The 18,357-nt window shown below is 29.9% G+C and overlaps 1 protein-coding gene across 1 annotated transcript in view; it reads right to left on the bottom strand.

Moving 5' to 3' along the window:
- Positions 1 to 572: 572 nt before the first annotated feature.
- The window catches only part of LOC129957481 (glycine dehydrogenase (decarboxylating), mitochondrial-like), a 39,072-nt gene continuing 21,287 nt past the window's right edge, over positions 573 to 18,357 (bottom strand). The window contains exons 10-25 of the mRNA XM_056069805.1: positions 17,880 to 18,019; positions 16,693 to 16,773; positions 14,355 to 14,455; positions 12,935 to 13,019; positions 12,504 to 12,545; positions 12,143 to 12,285; positions 11,327 to 11,402; positions 10,153 to 10,278; positions 8,328 to 8,407; positions 7,217 to 7,399; positions 6,121 to 6,374; positions 5,006 to 5,101; positions 4,069 to 4,176; positions 2,820 to 2,884; positions 2,663 to 2,743; positions 573 to 780 (exon numbers count right to left, since the gene is read on the bottom strand). Coding sequence (XP_055925780.1) covers positions 667 to 780; positions 2,663 to 2,743; positions 2,820 to 2,884; positions 4,069 to 4,176; positions 5,006 to 5,101; positions 6,121 to 6,374; positions 7,217 to 7,399; positions 8,328 to 8,407; positions 10,153 to 10,278; positions 11,327 to 11,402; positions 12,143 to 12,285; positions 12,504 to 12,545; positions 12,935 to 13,019; positions 14,355 to 14,455; positions 16,693 to 16,773; positions 17,880 to 18,019 — 1,775 coding nt within the window. The 3' untranslated portion in view covers positions 573 to 666. The remainder of the gene's footprint in view (positions 781 to 2,662; positions 2,744 to 2,819; positions 2,885 to 4,068; positions 4,177 to 5,005; positions 5,102 to 6,120; positions 6,375 to 7,216; positions 7,400 to 8,327; positions 8,408 to 10,152; positions 10,279 to 11,326; positions 11,403 to 12,142; positions 12,286 to 12,503; positions 12,546 to 12,934; positions 13,020 to 14,354; positions 14,456 to 16,692; positions 16,774 to 17,879; positions 18,020 to 18,357) is intronic.

The following is an 18,357-nucleotide window of genomic DNA, read 5'->3' as shown; positions in this document are numbered from 1 at the left end:
AATTTTATTTCTTCATAATGAAAAATAATTCACAGAATTTTAATTTGAATGGGCCCTACTTTATTCAAAACCCAATCCACAACTAACACATTGTATTTGAAAAATAAATATTACAGAATAAATACCCATGAAAATATTAAAAATAACAGAAGTCCGTCCTTCAAGCAGTTAACTTTCAACTTACAAGTTTCGCCAACAGATCTTTGAACCAGAAATACGAAACAATTATTCTCCACGGAGCTTTTAATAAAAAGCCATGAAGGAAAAATAAAGAGATAAGATTGCTTTATTTATTATAAGTCTTATTTTATTAAAAAAAAATTTCTACCTATCAAAATTGCAAAGGTATTTTTTTTCGTACAAAATTTTTGTCTCATAAATAATGTAAAAAGTAAAAACAGCTCCTATTTTTTTTTTTTTTCAGAAGCCCATACTTTATTTTTTATGACATATTTCGTGCTTTTCACTTTGCCTGTTGAAACATATTATATCCAACTAATTGTTTAATCGCAAAAACTTGGCACATTTGTCAAAATTATAGAAAAATTAAATGCAGTAATGACACAATACTCTTTGATACAACAAGTTTATTTTTAAAAAAAATGAAAGATGAATAATTATGGAATAAGGCATAGATGAAGCATTAGTTGCATGTGCTTTTATGAGTTAGTTCATGTAAGCTGAAACTGGCGGGCACGTGCATACGAGGTTTGTATCGCCATAGGCGTCATCGATTCTTCCTACATTTGGCCATAATTTTGTTTCTGGTCTCACAAAATCCTGTAAAAAGAAAATGTTTTGCTAAGTTAAATAATTAATGATTAAAATAATAATATGTAACATTCGTTACAGTCTTATGTTTTTCTAAATTATCTACAATTTCTGGGCTAACAATATTAGGAATTTCCTTTTTCTAATTGAAATACGACTTTAACTTTTATTTATCTTATTATATAATACATATTTCCTCATTTTCATTTTTTAATGCTCTGCTATTTCATAATATATTATATAAGTAAATAGGAATTTCATAGCCAGTATTTTTCTGAAATACGGGCTATGGAAACTGAATAAATCGATGTCCATTATTTAAAATATAAATTTCAAAAATATAAACCAAATAAAAGCATTTAAAGAGACAATAGTAAATTCAGTTAGGATAAGGAAAATTAATATTTGGAACATTAGAGTTCATAATTTCACAACAGGACAAAAAAAAATGAATTCATGACGAATATTTATAGAAATTCAAACTTTCTCTTAGAGGCTGAAAATAACATCAAATGGATATGAAAATAAATAACAAAAATATTCCATTTAATTATTTGATCTGGAAAATTTTTATTATATGCAATTTTATACAAATTTTAATTATATGCAATTTAATTGCATGCAATCAGACATTTTTTTTCTCATGATGAATACATTTTTAAACCACAAGAATATTCACAAAATATGACTAATCCTTTCCTACAACATCAACGCCAATCATTTAATAAATTTAGCATGACAAATAACTCTCTTCAGAAACATCAATAACCTGATCCAAACAGCTGAAATTATACCTTGATAGGAGAACTATTAACAGTACGTAGAAAGAAGAAAAAGTAGTTCTATACTTAGCAATTAAGAAATCTTGAAATGTGACGCTTTGAAATGCGAAAGGAATGAAAAAAGAAAGTGCACGTGCAAGACTGCACGCCAAAGAAGAAATGCATTCAAGCATTGTGTTTCTTTTAGCACATTCATTCTGCAATAAATTTCTTCAATGTAAATACCATTCACTTCAATCGAACTGTGTATCATCTCACCTGAATATAACAGTATGGAAAGTTCAAAACAGCATATGAAAAGTTTCCTTGAAAGTAATGAAAGACCTCATTTAATATTTTAATACAATTCTTCAAGTGACAAGGCCTACGGTAATGTAAAATCCATTAGCGGCCATCAATTTAAAACGCAATACATGATACAAATATGATTTTGGTGACAGAGCGCCACCTAGCGACGGATATTCGTTATGCTATGCATCTATCGGATATTCTGCAGTTTGGAGAGCCAAAAAACAACAATCAGCTTATCAGAGGAAAAGAAAATACGAAATTCTCTATGGTTTTCAAACTGCTGCAGTGAATTCTTATTTTTGCAGCTTATAGCTGATTTTAAAATAACCCATGCAAAGAAATAAAAAGAATAATTTTAACATATCAAATTTTTCCGCCCCCGAACTGATACGCAAACGATAGCAGATCTTCGAAAAAACACTCAAATCAGTTTTCAGATTTGACAAATATTGAAGCGAGTTTCCAAAAAGTAATCCATAGCACGATTTGTTTAATTAATGGAGGTCAATTTGAATATCGATTATAACATAATTTTTTTCTATATTTTTAAAAACAGTAAATCAGATAGCTGTGATTAAAAAGTAGCCGGAATACTTTATTTAAAGTAGTAGATCTAAAGCAGATATTCTTCAAAGTTTTAACCTCTTCGCGGAAAGTAAATAAACAAACATTTCATTCAATTTAGATATTTCCAGGTAGGAGTTAAACAACTGCATTCAAAATATTATATAGAAATTTTTAAATATTACCGATCTTACTTTATTTATCTTGGTTATAAAATCAGTTAAAGCTAAAAAGTAAAATTGCTAATGAATTACCGCAGGGAAAGCTGCTTTCTCTCTCGAGTACGGCCTGTCCCAATCGGAAGAACAGACGACTCTCTGAGTATGGGGCGCCATCTGGGAAAAGAAACAAACACTTTCAATATATGCACATTTGGAGAGAATACATAAGGAATACTAAGATAAATCTTACTCTGAGCACATTTATTTCAGGATCAGAGATTCCTTTCTCAATGTCAGCAATTTCTTGACGGATATCTGCAAATAAGAAGTATTTCTATAAGTCGAAGTCATATGATTCAAGGGGGAAAAAATTGATAAATTTAATTCCATTCTTTAGCGCTATCATTTCATTACAAAATCGTATGATACAGATAATCTCGACTACATAGAGCTTCAGAAATAATAATTTAATATTTACACAGAAGTAAATACAGAATAATTAAATGAAGTAGAAGTGAATAATACATAAAACATTATATGTAAATGATACATAGAGTTCTGTATCATTTACATAGAAGTAGATAATACAGATGTAAATAATTTAATATTTACATTATTATTCCATGTATGTATATTACTATTCTTTGCTTATTATTGAATGCCCAAAAACAGCCAAACCTGACAAAAAAAGAAAGAAAACTGGGAATGAAGACTAGTTAAGTTCTTATGCATCTGTTCATTATAAAAAACAATTAATTTTAAATCAGTCATATTTTTATCTTGTACAAAAGGATTTTTATTCTGTACTTGAAACTCTATCTCTTCTTTTCAAAATTCTTCGAGCGATAATATATTTTCGGAAGTTGGACAATTTTACTGCTCTTCAAAATTACAAGCTAATGGCAGAACGCATGTTTTAATTAATAATTCACATTTTATTCATTATTACATAACTTTTCAGGTTAGGGTTGAACTCTTAATAGCGATATTATATAATTCAAGAGAAAATAAAACAAAACCAAAATATGAATAGAAAAAAAAGGTTATAATTCTTCCGTCGTATACAACTTGTTTTAAAACAGTGAGAATCGTAGTAAATCTGGAAATAGAATACTAATTCTGCTTATAGTTTGGATAGATTGATCCATTGTTTTAAGAATCTTTGGACACCATAGTAATGCTATTTTTTCCTCAGTGAGATTACTAACTGCTTTGCTTGGATTCAACGTTTTTTATTATGATTTAATTTTAAAGTAGAAGATTTTTTTTTTAAAAGGATTCCAAAAAAGGAACGATGATTTCATGATTGGTATTGTTTCAAGTCTTCTGGCAACACAGATTGTAGATTAATAAAGTTTTATTTTATTAAAGTGATCACTTAATTCGACAAATTGAGAGTTGAATGGAAATGTTAAAAGTTACTGCCTTTTGCTCTTTAACAAGCAGTAATAGTGGCAGCAAGAGGGAAAGAAACATCGGACAGTATCCCATACACTTACTAATCATGGCTTGGCAAAACCTGTCTAATTCATCTTTGTCTTCCGATTCGGTGGGTTCTATCATGAGGGATCCAGCTACCGGCCAAGACACTGTGGGTGCATGGAAGCCTTAGAGAAGGAGACGAAAACACTATTAGCCTTGACATTACAAACACATGAAATATGAGAAAATTGTTTAAAATGGCGATTATTGAGGAAAAACAGAATCGCCTTTGTATTTCTTCTGAAGTCCTTAAAAAATATGACCTTTTATGCTCCCATTAGATTTTCTATACTTGTGTCCACTTTGCTTAAGAATCAACCATTTACGCAACAGAAAAAAGTTCTATTTATTTTAATGAATTTTTTCATTTAAATTTATACATATATACTAGCAATTTCCCGTATCGATTTTCATATTATACAAACAACTGATAATGTGTAATTTATTTCAGTGTAACATTTAAATGAATCAAAAAGTTTATTTATTTATTGTGCTTTGAAAAATCTTATTAGAAGTTTATTATTTTTAGAAGTGTGAAGAACATCATTGTTCTTAGAAGTTTTTGAGTACAATTTTTACAATATTATTCTTTGATGCATTTTTGGTGTGATGAAAGAAACGGATTACTTTTTGTCTCTAAGAAAAATGAATGAAAACTGTTTTGCATTTGTCATAAATATAATCGACTTTAATTTCATTTGTTTCATGGAATTATGTTAAGCTTTTGGAATTCTATAAGTAAATAGAAAATAAGTTATATAAAGATATTAGGATATGTTGGGCTTCTAATCTTTAAATTTATAATCGCATGCTTCTTTCTCAATTCAATTAGAACTGTCAATAAAAATAAATAGTCAATAGAATCAGTTGTAATAATGTTTTATGATATATTGACGCATAACATTGTCAATCGGTGAATAACTTTACTCAGAAAGTGAATAAAAAATGGCATACCATAATCTTGAAGTCTCTTGGCGATGTCCATGGCTTCAATATTGGCTGTCTTTTTTAAATCTCTCACATCGATGATAAATTCATGAGCCACAGTTCCTAAAGAAAGAAAATTAATTTTTATTTTTTATATTCACAAGAAAACACATTTTAAAAGCATCTGAATCATGAATTCATCTCAACTGAATCGTTCAATTTATTCGAATCAGATTTTAAGTATAACTTAATCATAAAAAACTTGCTAATCATAAATTCATCCTAAAAAATCATTTTCACCATAAAGTAAGATTTCATCTGTTTAATTTACCAATCCTCTATAGATATAATTTAAATGCTTTAGAATACTCAGATTTAAGAACTGCTAGCATGGAGAGAAATTCGATTAATCAGATTATACATTTTTTTCATTGATATAGTTAAACTTCATTTTAATATTGACATAAAATCAAAGTCTTATGGCAGAATTAGTTGATTACATCAATAAGAAATTTGTATAATTAATTTACTGAGCATTCTGAAATTAGAACGATTGCTGATGTTCTCTTGATACTTTTCAATACGCTCATGAAATAATTAACGATGCTAATACAATCCAAGTGAAAAAGATTTTAAAAATATATGATTGGATAATACGTTGTTTTGAAAAGATCCCTAGAATAACGCAATAATGTAGGATTTATATTCAGCCAGAATATAAATCCTACATTATACATTCAGTAAGACCACGCATGCGCAGAAACTGTATAAGAGCTCGCACTTGTCCAGTTCAGACAAAAATTTGGGATTGTCCGCTCTTTCAGCGCATGCGTAATCTTCTTTCTGCGCATGCATGACTTACCGGAATCTTATAACTGGCTGAGTGTAAACCCACTAATAGCGTTCACAGGAGTTTACCACGCCTATTTCAGAAAGATCACGTGACCACAATGGCAAATAGTTGTCCCGATGAGACAACTATTTGCCACTATCCCATTTAGCCTTGACCCGTTAGGGTCAAGTGATATTCCTAAGGTAAGCGTGGCCTTCCATTGCGCGCAATAGTTGGTGTGTGAACGCTTCGTGTGAACGCTGCTTCAGTGATTTTACAGTACTTGCTATTAATACTAAACCGGTTTTACCTCCTTTTCCGTAGAACAGTATGCTGTAGTGATCCTTCAGTTTATTGCACATGTAATTGGCATTCAGGATGGCAACCTCCGTGGCCTTTTTGAGTCCTCGAGGACCCATCATTTTGATATAAGCCCAGGAAATGGGTAAAATGGCCGACGATCCCCACGGAGCAGCACTGACTACTCCGAAAGATTTTGATGTCGATCCTTCCAAAGGGTTAATGATGGGATGAGAAGGCAAAAATGGAGCTAAGTGGGCCTTCCTAAAATTATTAGGAAACATGAATATTAGGAAGTTTTAAAAAATCCATTCTTTCATTTTCAGCAGTAAAAATCCAAAGTTGGGAATTGCTATTTTGATTGATTCAGGCATATATTGAAACAATCTGAAGTAAGTTAAATATATTTAAATTCAATATATTAAATATTTTCCCTTTATCTTATATTTCTTGAAATAATAACAAAAGGAAATTGTACCAGCATCGAAAAAGAACTACTTTTCTGAAATTTATTTAGAATTAATATAGAGCAATGCGTAGGGCTTACACACATTTTTGGTCTATATATAGAAGACCCTACACACATACTGGTATATACATAGAAGACCTTACACACATACTGGTCTACACAGAGAAGAGCATATACATATTAACTGGTATACACACAGAAGAGCATACACACATTACTGGTCTACACAGAGAAGAACATATACATATTAACTGGTATACACACAGAAGAGCATACACACATTACTGGTCTACACAGAGAAGAACATATACATATTAACTGGTCAACACATAGAAGAACATATACACATCCACTGGTCTATCTTTATTAGCAAAAGATATTGTATCTCCACGATAGTCTCTATTCGGAATGCCGACCAATATCATGACAATATTGTTGGGCATTTTGGGCTAATAGGGACATGAATGTGTGTATGCTATTCTGTGTTTTCTTGTTATGAGTATGTTGGGAGTCTCGGTCATAAATAACAGGCGTTAATAAGTTCTTAGTGAATGCTGTTCTTCATAACAAATATAATAAAAACTTTAATTAATCTAATAATGAAATAGAGCTGAGAATGGAACAAAAGGGAACGCACACTCCTATGGGTCCCATACCGGGTCCTCCTCCTCCATGAGGTATACAGAATGTTTTGTGGAGATTGATGTGGGAGACGTCCGACCCGTAATCGCCTGGGCGACATAGTCCGACTTGTGCGTTCATGTTGGCGCCATCCAAATAAATCTGCCCACCATAAGAATGCACCAATTCACACATCTCTCTGAAAAGAAAGAAAGAATACATTAGGGAAATGCTTTCAGTTTGAAATGGTGTTCATAATCAAACAAAATCGAACCGTTTTAAATTCATTGGGTATTGGAAAATAACATATGGTAATAGTGATTCAAAATTCAACCTATAGATTGTTAGGGGAGGTATAAATAACAGAAATACACCAGAATATCATAGGAATATTTGATTGCAATAGTCCGAAAAAGCAGGAATTAATAAACTGGACAAATTCCTCCAAGCATATTAAAAATAAAAAAAAATTCGAATTGTGAAGAAAACAGTTTTTTCGATGTGTGAAAATTTTATTGGAAATTGAAGTAAAAGATCCGTATTCATTAAAAAATGTTCGTTGAAACTTGGATTATTGATTACAATATATAGTCTTCCAAATATTTAACGAAAAAGCGAAATGCAATTTTCCCGAATATTCTCCCTATAATTTCGAACTTTTTAAATTGAAAATAATTATAAAACAACCCTAACATTTTTTTCAAAATACCCTAGCTAGAATAATTACAAACAGAATAAAAAAATTCAACTTATAAAATTTCGAGTTTCATTCTCTTTTCACTGAAATTTATTTTATATTTTGAATAATATTATTAAATGAAATGTCTAGTGAATAATTACAATACATTATTCAGCTCTTAAATAGTCCTTAGTTTATAATAAAATATGAATAATCGATCTTACAATGAAAATAACTGCTTAAAAAATTGTTTTGAAATGATATTAATACCTAGTCATATCGCACAATATTGTTCAACAATATTGTGCGATATTATATAATATTAAACAATATTACGATTATTGATCAATGTCATACAATATTATACAATATTTGTTTGCTGCTAGGGAATAAGCCATAAAAGTTTAAAATAAACAGGTTTGAGACATAAAAACCAGAGTGCTCATACCTGATGCTTTCCTCAAATATGCCATTCGTAGATGGATACGTGATCATCATGCATCCGACTGTGTCCTTGTATTTCTCTAACTAAAAGAAAAATCACTAAGCATTGAAAAAGAAAGGAATTGATTACTAGTGATGACATTTTTAATATTTTTCCAAAAATAATAAATTATCAAAGGAAGTGAATAGAAATAGACTTTCGTCCAATACTTTGAGTACCTCTTTTTTCCCCCTTTCTTTATGTTACTGTTATAATACAACAAAACAAGGTTTTCTTTAATTATGGGAAAATTTTATTTATAAATCATGTATAAAAAAGACATACTCTAGAGCAAAGGAACGACCATTGCAGAAACCCTTTTGTTAGAATCTTAAATCTGATTATAGAAAAAAAAAAAGTGCCAATATATTACCACTTTCATACGCAATGAATCTCATAAAATATGTGAAATATCCTGTATAGAAAAATGTTTTGTTTTTCTGCTGTTTTTATGTCCTGATTGATTGTATTAAACAGTCTGTTTCTAACATTGCATTTCTCATGCTACAAACGATGTTCATTTCTGTTTTTATTGTGGTAACAATAATCTAACGGAAAAAAATCAAGGCATTGCCATTCAAATATTCGCAATGTAGACACTATTACTATAACTTTTGTTTCTCACATTATTCTTAAATGAGCATCTTACAATTCTTCATACAAAATTTCAATCCATTTCAATTGATAGGCATGATAGCCAAGGACTTTTATATCATCAATTTAAATTTAAAATCACTTTAATTTGCTAACAAATATCCTCTTTATGTAGTCCTTTATTATGCGACTCCATTTCTATGCCACAAATGAATTTTTTTCTGTATGCCTCGCCAATCTTTAGTGTTTGGCTCATGATTTTAGAAACACCTTTTATAAATCATTATTTAACGACTGCGAATATGATTTACAGTTCGTAAATTTTCTGATGTGCGAAATTTCATAATTTGCAAGTGGCAGGAATGATGTAATTAAGATGGATTCTGCACATTCATATTAAGGCATGATTTCAGTTTATTTTTCAGATTAATAATTTCTAGACAAACAATATTCAGAAGAGTTGGATAATAGTGATATTATTATGTTTCAAATATAGCGATGATCATATAATAGCTATATAAACAGGTTGTTATATTTCTGTCAATCGCGAGAAACTGAAAAAAACAAAAACAAAATATTAAACTTTTCAAATTATTTTTATTTTATCTCTCACTTTCAATACAAAACTTCGTATTCGTAATTTTGAAAATCATTCTTTTCTTATTAATTTTCAATGCCTTATTGCTTCTCGTCAGTATTTATTTGACATTTTTTTTTGTATAAGTATTCTTTATTTTAACTTTTTCTTTGTTTAATTTTCCATTAATGAATTAATAACTTTACATAAGGAACAAATTAATTTTTCATTATGAATCGATGGAGTCCCAATTGAGGGCACATTTACTCTGCATAACCACAATCACAAACGGTCACTCCGACCCGCCACTAAGGCACACGGATTCATCTGATTGACCGGACAGCCGAACAGCAACTCAAGCGGGAACTATGGTTGAGTCTTAAGGGACGTCACCGGCTACGGTACAAACTTTCCCGTGAAAAGCATGTCCCAGCATCGGTAGGAGATAGTCAACCCCCACTCTTTCTGTTCTCACCAGGGTTGTAAAAACCAGCAACCGTACTGGAAGCTTCTCGTCCTTATTTCTGAGATGCCCCCTCGAGGGAAGATCTGCTTTGCATAAGAATTAGCAACGAGAATTTTTTTTTATTCTCAGTAAAAAATAAAATCTTCATTTACCATTTGCTTTAGATGGTCCATGTCAATATCTCCTGAAGGCAAAATATTGATAGCCTGAACCTGCATGCCAGCCATCTGGGCGCTGGCGGGATTAGTTCCATGAGCAGACACAGGGATGAGACATACCTTAGAGTGAATAGAAAATCAGATGTTGAAATTAGAAATTTGATGGAAAAAATACCAATTTTATTAATAACTTTTGCATTCTTCAGCTTATTTCTTAAGTGAATTTGTCTAGTATATGGTTTACGTCCAGATCATTCCATCCTATTGATATAGTTTCTAAACCAGGTCGTAAGTCTTTTCTAAAAATTAATGAATTAGTTGAAGTTGAAATTGGCGTCAGTGAATAACTATAAATGTTATTTGAAGATTGAATAAGTGAATATATCCATTTTGATTTCATAATGAAAAAAAAAAAAACCCAACTCAAAATATTTTAACAATATTTTACAAATGTTTTAGATCTTATGAAATATACAACATATCCTAAATTAAGCTGAAAATTTAAGAAATGTAAAATTGCGGCATTATTAAAATTGATTCCATGCTTGTGCATGAAAAATTATAAATTACATTAATAGTTCAACATTTTTTATTCTAATTTCAATATTTTACTAATATAGTGAGTGTGTTGCGACTTTCCACGGAACAGCCCGGTTTTCAGATACAATATTTTCAATCAGCATAAACACAGCTACACCACCAAATTTACAAAAAAAAAAAAAAAAAAAAAAAAAAAAAAAAAAAAGACCAGCATGTTAAAGTAAACAGTATGGTGGAGGGATTCCACCGTTTCCAACCGAAAGCATTCGGTGTTAGCGCAAGGGTTGCGCATAGAAAAAAAACCCGACCTCAGGCTGCAGGTCTCCCGTTCAACTTTTTGTCTGTAAACGCCACAAGAGGCTTCTGTAAAACGCCACAAGGGAGCGCTCTCTGCTCAAGGGGAAAAAGAGATGTTACACTAATAGATATGAATTTATTTGTAATACTCTAGTTAAAATCTTAACAAAAACTAGAAATTATGAATCAAAACACTTCAAGACGAAAGATTGACTTTTTTATGTATATTCTTTTTTATATTCTTATTATATCATTTCCTTTAATTCTCACAAACAAGAAACAAACTAGGTTATTTCACTTCATTTATATGTAAAAATAAAATATATATTACATTTCTTTTTTCTTGTCCTGTGGCTTTGAGATAGGACATTATGGTCATGAGTCCGGCATATTCTCCTTGTGCTCCACTGAAAAACAAAATTATTCTTAAACCAATTATTTTTAAATATATTAAATAAGAGTGGTTTCAGATTTATAATAGCTTTAATTCCTTTTCATCATGCGCTATCATGATGTTTGCTTTGTATAAAGGTTTAAAGTCTTCTATTAAAACTACAAAGGCAGTTAATTAATATATTTACGAGCTCGTGGTACACAAAAGGCCTTATTGTAAAAGCGAAGTAAAAACTTACCTATTTCCTTTTATTTATTTATTTGGAAAAGTAAGTAGATGAGAAATTTAAATTTCTTCACCTTGAGTGTTTATAAAACAAATTTTCATTAAAAAAATAATTTACAAAAATTGCTTATTTTAATAGCGGGAAATAGTTTTGATACGTGTTACTACAATGGTAATGATAAGCTATCAATCGTTTAGTGTCGTTTTGTTTTTTAAGTGTTCATTTTTATTTGTTCTTTAACTTGATTAAACAATATCTGTTGCAGTTAAGTAGTGAATAATCATTAAATTTATAAATTTTGATGTAGCATATACATTTTATAACATGCATAATGAAACATATGTGTACTTATTTGATATGTACCAAGCGTATTTAGAATTTATTGGGCAACATTAGTAACTAGTACAAGATTCATCACAACAAAGATAATTGAAATATGTCATTTCCATCCTGACCTAAACGCCCCGCGTGGAAAATGTTCGATTGATGACTTTGAAAATCATCATTTTTTTTTAAGAAAATCTCACCTGTTTGGTTGGAACGATATGCTATCGTAGCCCGTAATTTCGCACAAATCCCTCTCGAGTTCTTTGAAAAGTCTCTGGTATCCCTGAGCTTGTTCAACGGGGACAAAAGGATGTAGGTTCACCAATTTAGGCCAAGAGCATGGCTATGTTGTGAGAAAATAACGTTAAATCATTATAAAAATTTTATTAAAAAAACGAAAGGTACTAGGAGTAATATTGTTGTGTTTGTAGTATCTTGATACTTCCTTGCTTATTATCTTAATGCTGCACAATTTTTATGATTGCATATAAATAAATGTTGATTGCCTATATTAGTTGAAAAATGTTTTCTTAATAATTAAAAAAATATTGGGAATCTTACCATCATCTCTGTTGTACTGTTGAGTTTCATTGTACAAGAACCCTGTAAGAATAAAATTCAGTATATTATGACTATAATTCCAAACAAAGTGCATTGCTTGATTTTTTAATTCTGTAATATTCTCTGCCTTCATTAGTTGTTGTTTTTGCTCAATATTATACCCAAAAAGAAAAAAAAAAATTAAAACTTTAATCATCATATGTCATTGATAATATCTAATATGAAGTATTATGGCTTAATAAATGATACATATAAATTTTGCAAAAGATTTGGTATATTACACATAACTAAAATAGATACATTACAGTCGCTACTTCTGAGATACATCAGGTTATAGTAATTATTCAAATTCCACATTTTGATAATTTTATGTCATTACGACTTTAAAATTGTTAAAAGTGGTTTTTATTGAAACGAATGAAAATAAATACCAGAGGAATCATAGAGTGGACCAATGAGATATCTTTATTTTCCAGAGCTTTCATGTACCGCACCAATCTTGCTTCAGATCGGTAGCTAAAAAAAAAAAATCTGTCATTAGAAAAATGAATGCTCATTCTTTTTCTCAAATTTCTTCTATATTCAAAATATTTATGAAAGAAAACTTAATAGCGTGTCTGATGAATAGAAGTAGCTTTTGATTAATGAATTTTTATATATGTCCTATATAGTGATATTGCAAATTTATATTTATTTTAGCTTCCTTCCGGGAATTTATACTTTTATCTTGAAATTACAATGAGGTAAGTAAAATTTAATTTGTTATATAACCATGAGTATAAAATTTCAGATTTTGACTTAATCGAGTAACAAAATGAAATACGAAATATATCGACCCTTTCACTATATTATGTGAAAGCATAAAATACTCCGTATTAAAACATTTCTAGTAAACTGGGGCGGAAACTTTAAGTTAGTTCAGGCATGAAGAAAAACAATATTTTTTTATTAGGATCTCTGCTCAGAAACATAAAGGGTGGAGTACTATTACATGAGGCTCTTTGGCAGTGAATTAATAAAAAGACGATAGTGCACTAGATTTAATATACAACATAGGTTTAATGAAATTTACAAAGACAAAATACACATTTACATGAATAGCAACATCCTTAGCGAGAATTATTTTGAATGACACTTAAATTAAGTACTTAAAGCTAATTGCTGTTACTGCTGCTTACATTACCATACCTATATATATAGCTGATGCTGTTATATACCCAAATAAGCTGTTTTGTATATTTTTATCTGATGCTTTTTTAAAACTTAATATACTGTCAGTGATTCAACTCACTTGGCGTTTGCTACTCCTAGATCTATTGAAAAAAAATAGTTTCCTTGGATGACTGACTCTTAAAGTTTGTATCTTTATTGATGAGAAAACTTTTTTATATAAATAAACGAAAGCCCGAACATTCCCAATAATAGTTTACATTGACAACATAGTTTTCAAATACTAAAAATTGGAATCTAACAAATAAATCTGAAAAAGTTCTTAAAAGAATGAAAAAATCTGTTGTTTCAGATAATAAAAAATATGTAATCTTTCACATGTAGGCTAGTTATATTTTATGCACAAAATAATCTGTTCTGTCAAACCAAAAATTTAAAAACTATTTTTTCAAGTCCTTTCCTCCCTAACACCCCAAAACTGGCACCTTCAATTTACCTTTCCTGCTGATACGATCATCTGCATCTTATATAAAAGCATCTTGATTAATGGATTAAGTTTTAATTTCGTTATGGTAGAACTTACAGATTCCAAAAGTACAGATTGTGAAGACGAATTTTCAATACAAAATGTTTATATTCTACAATTTCATTTTTTTTTTCAAGCAGATAAGCTTTTCTTACCTGTTAAAGACTGGATGTGTCAACAATTCTAGATTTCTTTTGAATTTGTCTCCATAAAAGAATGCATTGCTAGAGGCATCAAAGGATTCTGCCAGTTCTTCCTGCAGTAAAAAAAAACTGTTAATTCTGTTTTCATTCTTTTTTAAACTCTGACAATCAATAAACAAATTATATTATTTGTCTTATTATCTTATTTATTTTTATTTTAGTTGAACAACAATTAATTATTAGAATATATTTGATTATTTTAAAGTGTTATTTGATTGAATTTTTAATAAGTATTAGATGATAACATATTTTATTTATATATGTGATTCTATATATCCCCAGTAGCACACGTATATTGTACAATATTATACGATATTAAACAATATTCGCAATATTGAATAATATTGTTGAATATTTAATAATATAAAATCTTACAATATTGTACAATATTGCGCAACATTCTATGATACCTGGGATTAGGGATGACGAATATTTTACGAGAGGTTATTACGTAACCAATATCAAAAAATCACAAATACCAGTGATCAATACTTTTCAAAGAGGGTGTGATTCAAATCCTTGATACGATCTTACTGGTGATATTTCGATTACAGGTATTGGATCACGATATTAAGTAACAATCGATATGATCTGTGAATGGGTTGGAAAGTGAACGAACCGATTATTCTTAGGATTATCGTATCATTCAGTTGCATATCACTGAAATTTATGGGAGCGGTGACTTCACTGGAAAGTGTGAAGTCACCGCTCCACTTCATGGGAGAGACCCTGACTCTCCGATTCGCATTTGACGATGCACTATTGCATAAAGATCATTTTTAATTGCTTGTGACATAACTTTGCATATATTCTTACTGCTGGCGCCATCTATTGGTAGAATATAGAATTAAAGTAAACATTTTAAAGAAATGACATATTTTTAATTCAAATTTTTCAGAAAATGGTTTACTCCAATAAAGAAATTAAATAAATAGTTTTGAAAAAAATCAAATTTAAGAAGTAAGCGGAAATAGATAAATGAATTCAATCACACGTTACTTAAATTAGTAAATTAAGTATTAATTGCAATTAATAAATTTTATATTTAATACTAATTTATAATTTTTAATTAATAATATGATTGAAATAACAGATATTTGGAACAAATATTTAAAAATAACAATAGCAAAATTAGTTGTTATTCAAAAAATCGTGGATTATACATTTCTACCTGGGATACACAACCAAAAATTGCTCCGCAAAGTTTAGCTTTTGTTGTTGAAACAACTTATAGGATATAATCAAGTTTAGATAAAATTTCATTACAACTTAATGCATAAGGTTTGTTTTTGTAGGAATAAGTTATTTAATTATTTGATATTTGAGGATGAATAAATACAAGATAGAAATACAAGCTTTTTTTAATAGTATGGGTATGAACTAAAATATACTTTCTCAAAATATTCCTTGTGATTAAATACAGCTCAGGTTTTAATCAAATGTTAAAAAAATATTAAGCATGGAAAAGAAAGATATAAATAATTTTAAAAATAAATTTTCATTTATTATAATTCATATAGAATTATCTCACTAATACTTATATAGCGTTAGAGAAGCGCCCACTATCGTTTCCGTCTGTCTAGGAAAACTTAAATGGATGTGTGATGACTCGGAACTCTACTTTCGTTTTGGAATCAGTTTATTTTTGCACAACACAAGACAGGGAATTTCATGAGGTTATTTACATCATGATGATAGAAACTGATCAGAGTATTTACAGATGAAGTGGATTGAAATTGATAAAATGATCAGTACATCAAAGAGATGAAATAACGTAACGTAAAATTCCTTTCCTTAAAGCAAACACAACATATTCTACTTAAATCAAAAACTGGATTGCCAGATTCCGAGCTGCAATAAGATGTAAGGCAAACTCTGTAATGAAAATAAACAGGAAATATAAAATTTATTAGGAGTGGCAATAAGATGGCTGGTATGAGACAAGCAAATATACTCCGAATTCTAGGCTATTCTTATGGAGTAATATATTTCATTTATTTGTGTAATATCAAGCGGGTATTGCGGTCATTTAATATTCTTTGTAACTTAAGAAAAATTAATCTCAACAATGTTAGAGAAAATTCAGTGAATGTTGAACTCATTTCCGCATTTGTATACAGACGTTCTTCGTATGTCTGTCGTTCTTGCTTATTTTCTAATAGTTTAGTGTATTACGTTACATTTCTAATAGCTATAGAATATGAATTAAAATAAAAAATGAACAATCAACTATTCTAATTAAATGTAAAATTTTATTATTGAGTGAGATCTAAATTTTTACTTATCTTACCACTGTTGTAGGACACTCAAAAATGAAGAGTAAATCGCTTAAGTCTTTTCGTTCTATAGTTTCATCTAGAGATACACCAACCTATAAAAAGTAAATATTAATGTAGAAAAAGTTGAATATTTATTTTATGTCTTAACAGAGAGAGATTAATTTCTGATATGAATTGTAAGAAAAAGAAATCATGAAATCTCTACAGCGAGTTTTTGTTTTTCTGACCATTAAATTAAAAAGTAATATGTGGGTTATCAATTTTGCTAAACAAAATTTGCAAGTATCAAGGATGAAAAATATACTTGCTTTGACAATTATTAATTTTCCTTTGGTTACTATCATAATGTGACAATTACAAAATATTATAAGTGAGGTCAACCTACATGTCATTAACGAATGTTCAATATTAAGATCGTATAGTTGATGTCGCGATAATTTCGTTCAAATTCTAAAAAGCGGTATTTGCTCGTAGGTCAATATTAAATTATGAATTTATGGTAGATTTCTCTTTTATTACATATATATCTTCATACGGAACACTTGCTACAGAGAAAATAATCGAAACAAACAAGTAGAAATGAATTTTTTTCTACTGTAGGCAAGAATTCCTCTTTTTGCTATTCTAATATACCCATACACGAACTACTCAGGTATCTGTTGAAACTCTTTACAAGTATGTTCCGGATAGAATATTGTATAATATCTACACAGAAAACTATTTTTTTCATTATAATTTATTGTTTGTTTCTTGTGGCACTTGTCATAGACAATTCCGCTGATAAATACAGCAATTTTAAGCGTCTTTTGTTTCAGTAGCATCATCTAGGGCCAAGAGTACAACTTAGCTACTTATGCGTCATAACCCTTGTCACGGAGTGGGCTGCATGCATACATTTCCTTACTCATCCACAGATCGTAAATTAGATCTGAATCAGAGAACGTTCACTTTCGAGCTAATACCTCAAGTGGTAATGTCTCCAAGTGGAGAACTTTGTGACAGCGACAGATTAATACATGCACCTGCCATCTTATACACGGAGTCTTCGGACGGCTGGGTTCGAACTCACTACTCAAACGATGTGAGTCCAACGTCCTACCAACCACGCTATCCCGGCCTATAATATTTTATAATTTTGCTGATTACTTATTAGATAAGAGTGACATCCGTAAATAAAGGTCATTTCAGAAAAACTCACCGTGTCGTCATCGAAATATCTTAAATTAATCTTTTTCTCTTCAGCTCTCTTCTTGACCATTTTCACTCCTGACTTAGGTTTGATCTTGAGAGTATCGAAAAATTTGCCGTGCTGCAACTTGCTTCCACCTTGCGTCACACCTGTGGAAAACAGCCTAATTTCAACTTTTCTTAGCAGCAGCAAAAAATAAGTAGAAGACAATATATCATCAAATGAAACTGAAATGTCTTATTATGATCAAATAAAATGACAAAAAAAAGTTATTGCTTGGGGAAAGTTGCCAAATTAGGAACCGTTCGAGAGATTAGACTGATGTCATAACCTCAATCCTATTAATATTCAGGATATCCTGGAACTAAGCTCCATTAAGGAATTTTAATAAAGGAAATTATTGTTAGAAAAGCATTTTTATTCCATACTGAAAGACAATGTCTAGCCTATTTTTCGACATAGCTACCATTGTTGTTGAAGTGTTTAT

This window comes from Argiope bruennichi, chromosome 11 (assembly GCF_947563725.1).
Source record: "Argiope bruennichi chromosome 11, qqArgBrue1.1, whole genome shotgun sequence".
In the NCBI taxonomy this organism is placed as follows: domain Eukaryota; kingdom Metazoa; phylum Arthropoda; class Arachnida; order Araneae; family Araneidae; genus Argiope; species Argiope bruennichi.
This window is presented reverse-complemented; position numbering and strand designations above follow the sequence as displayed.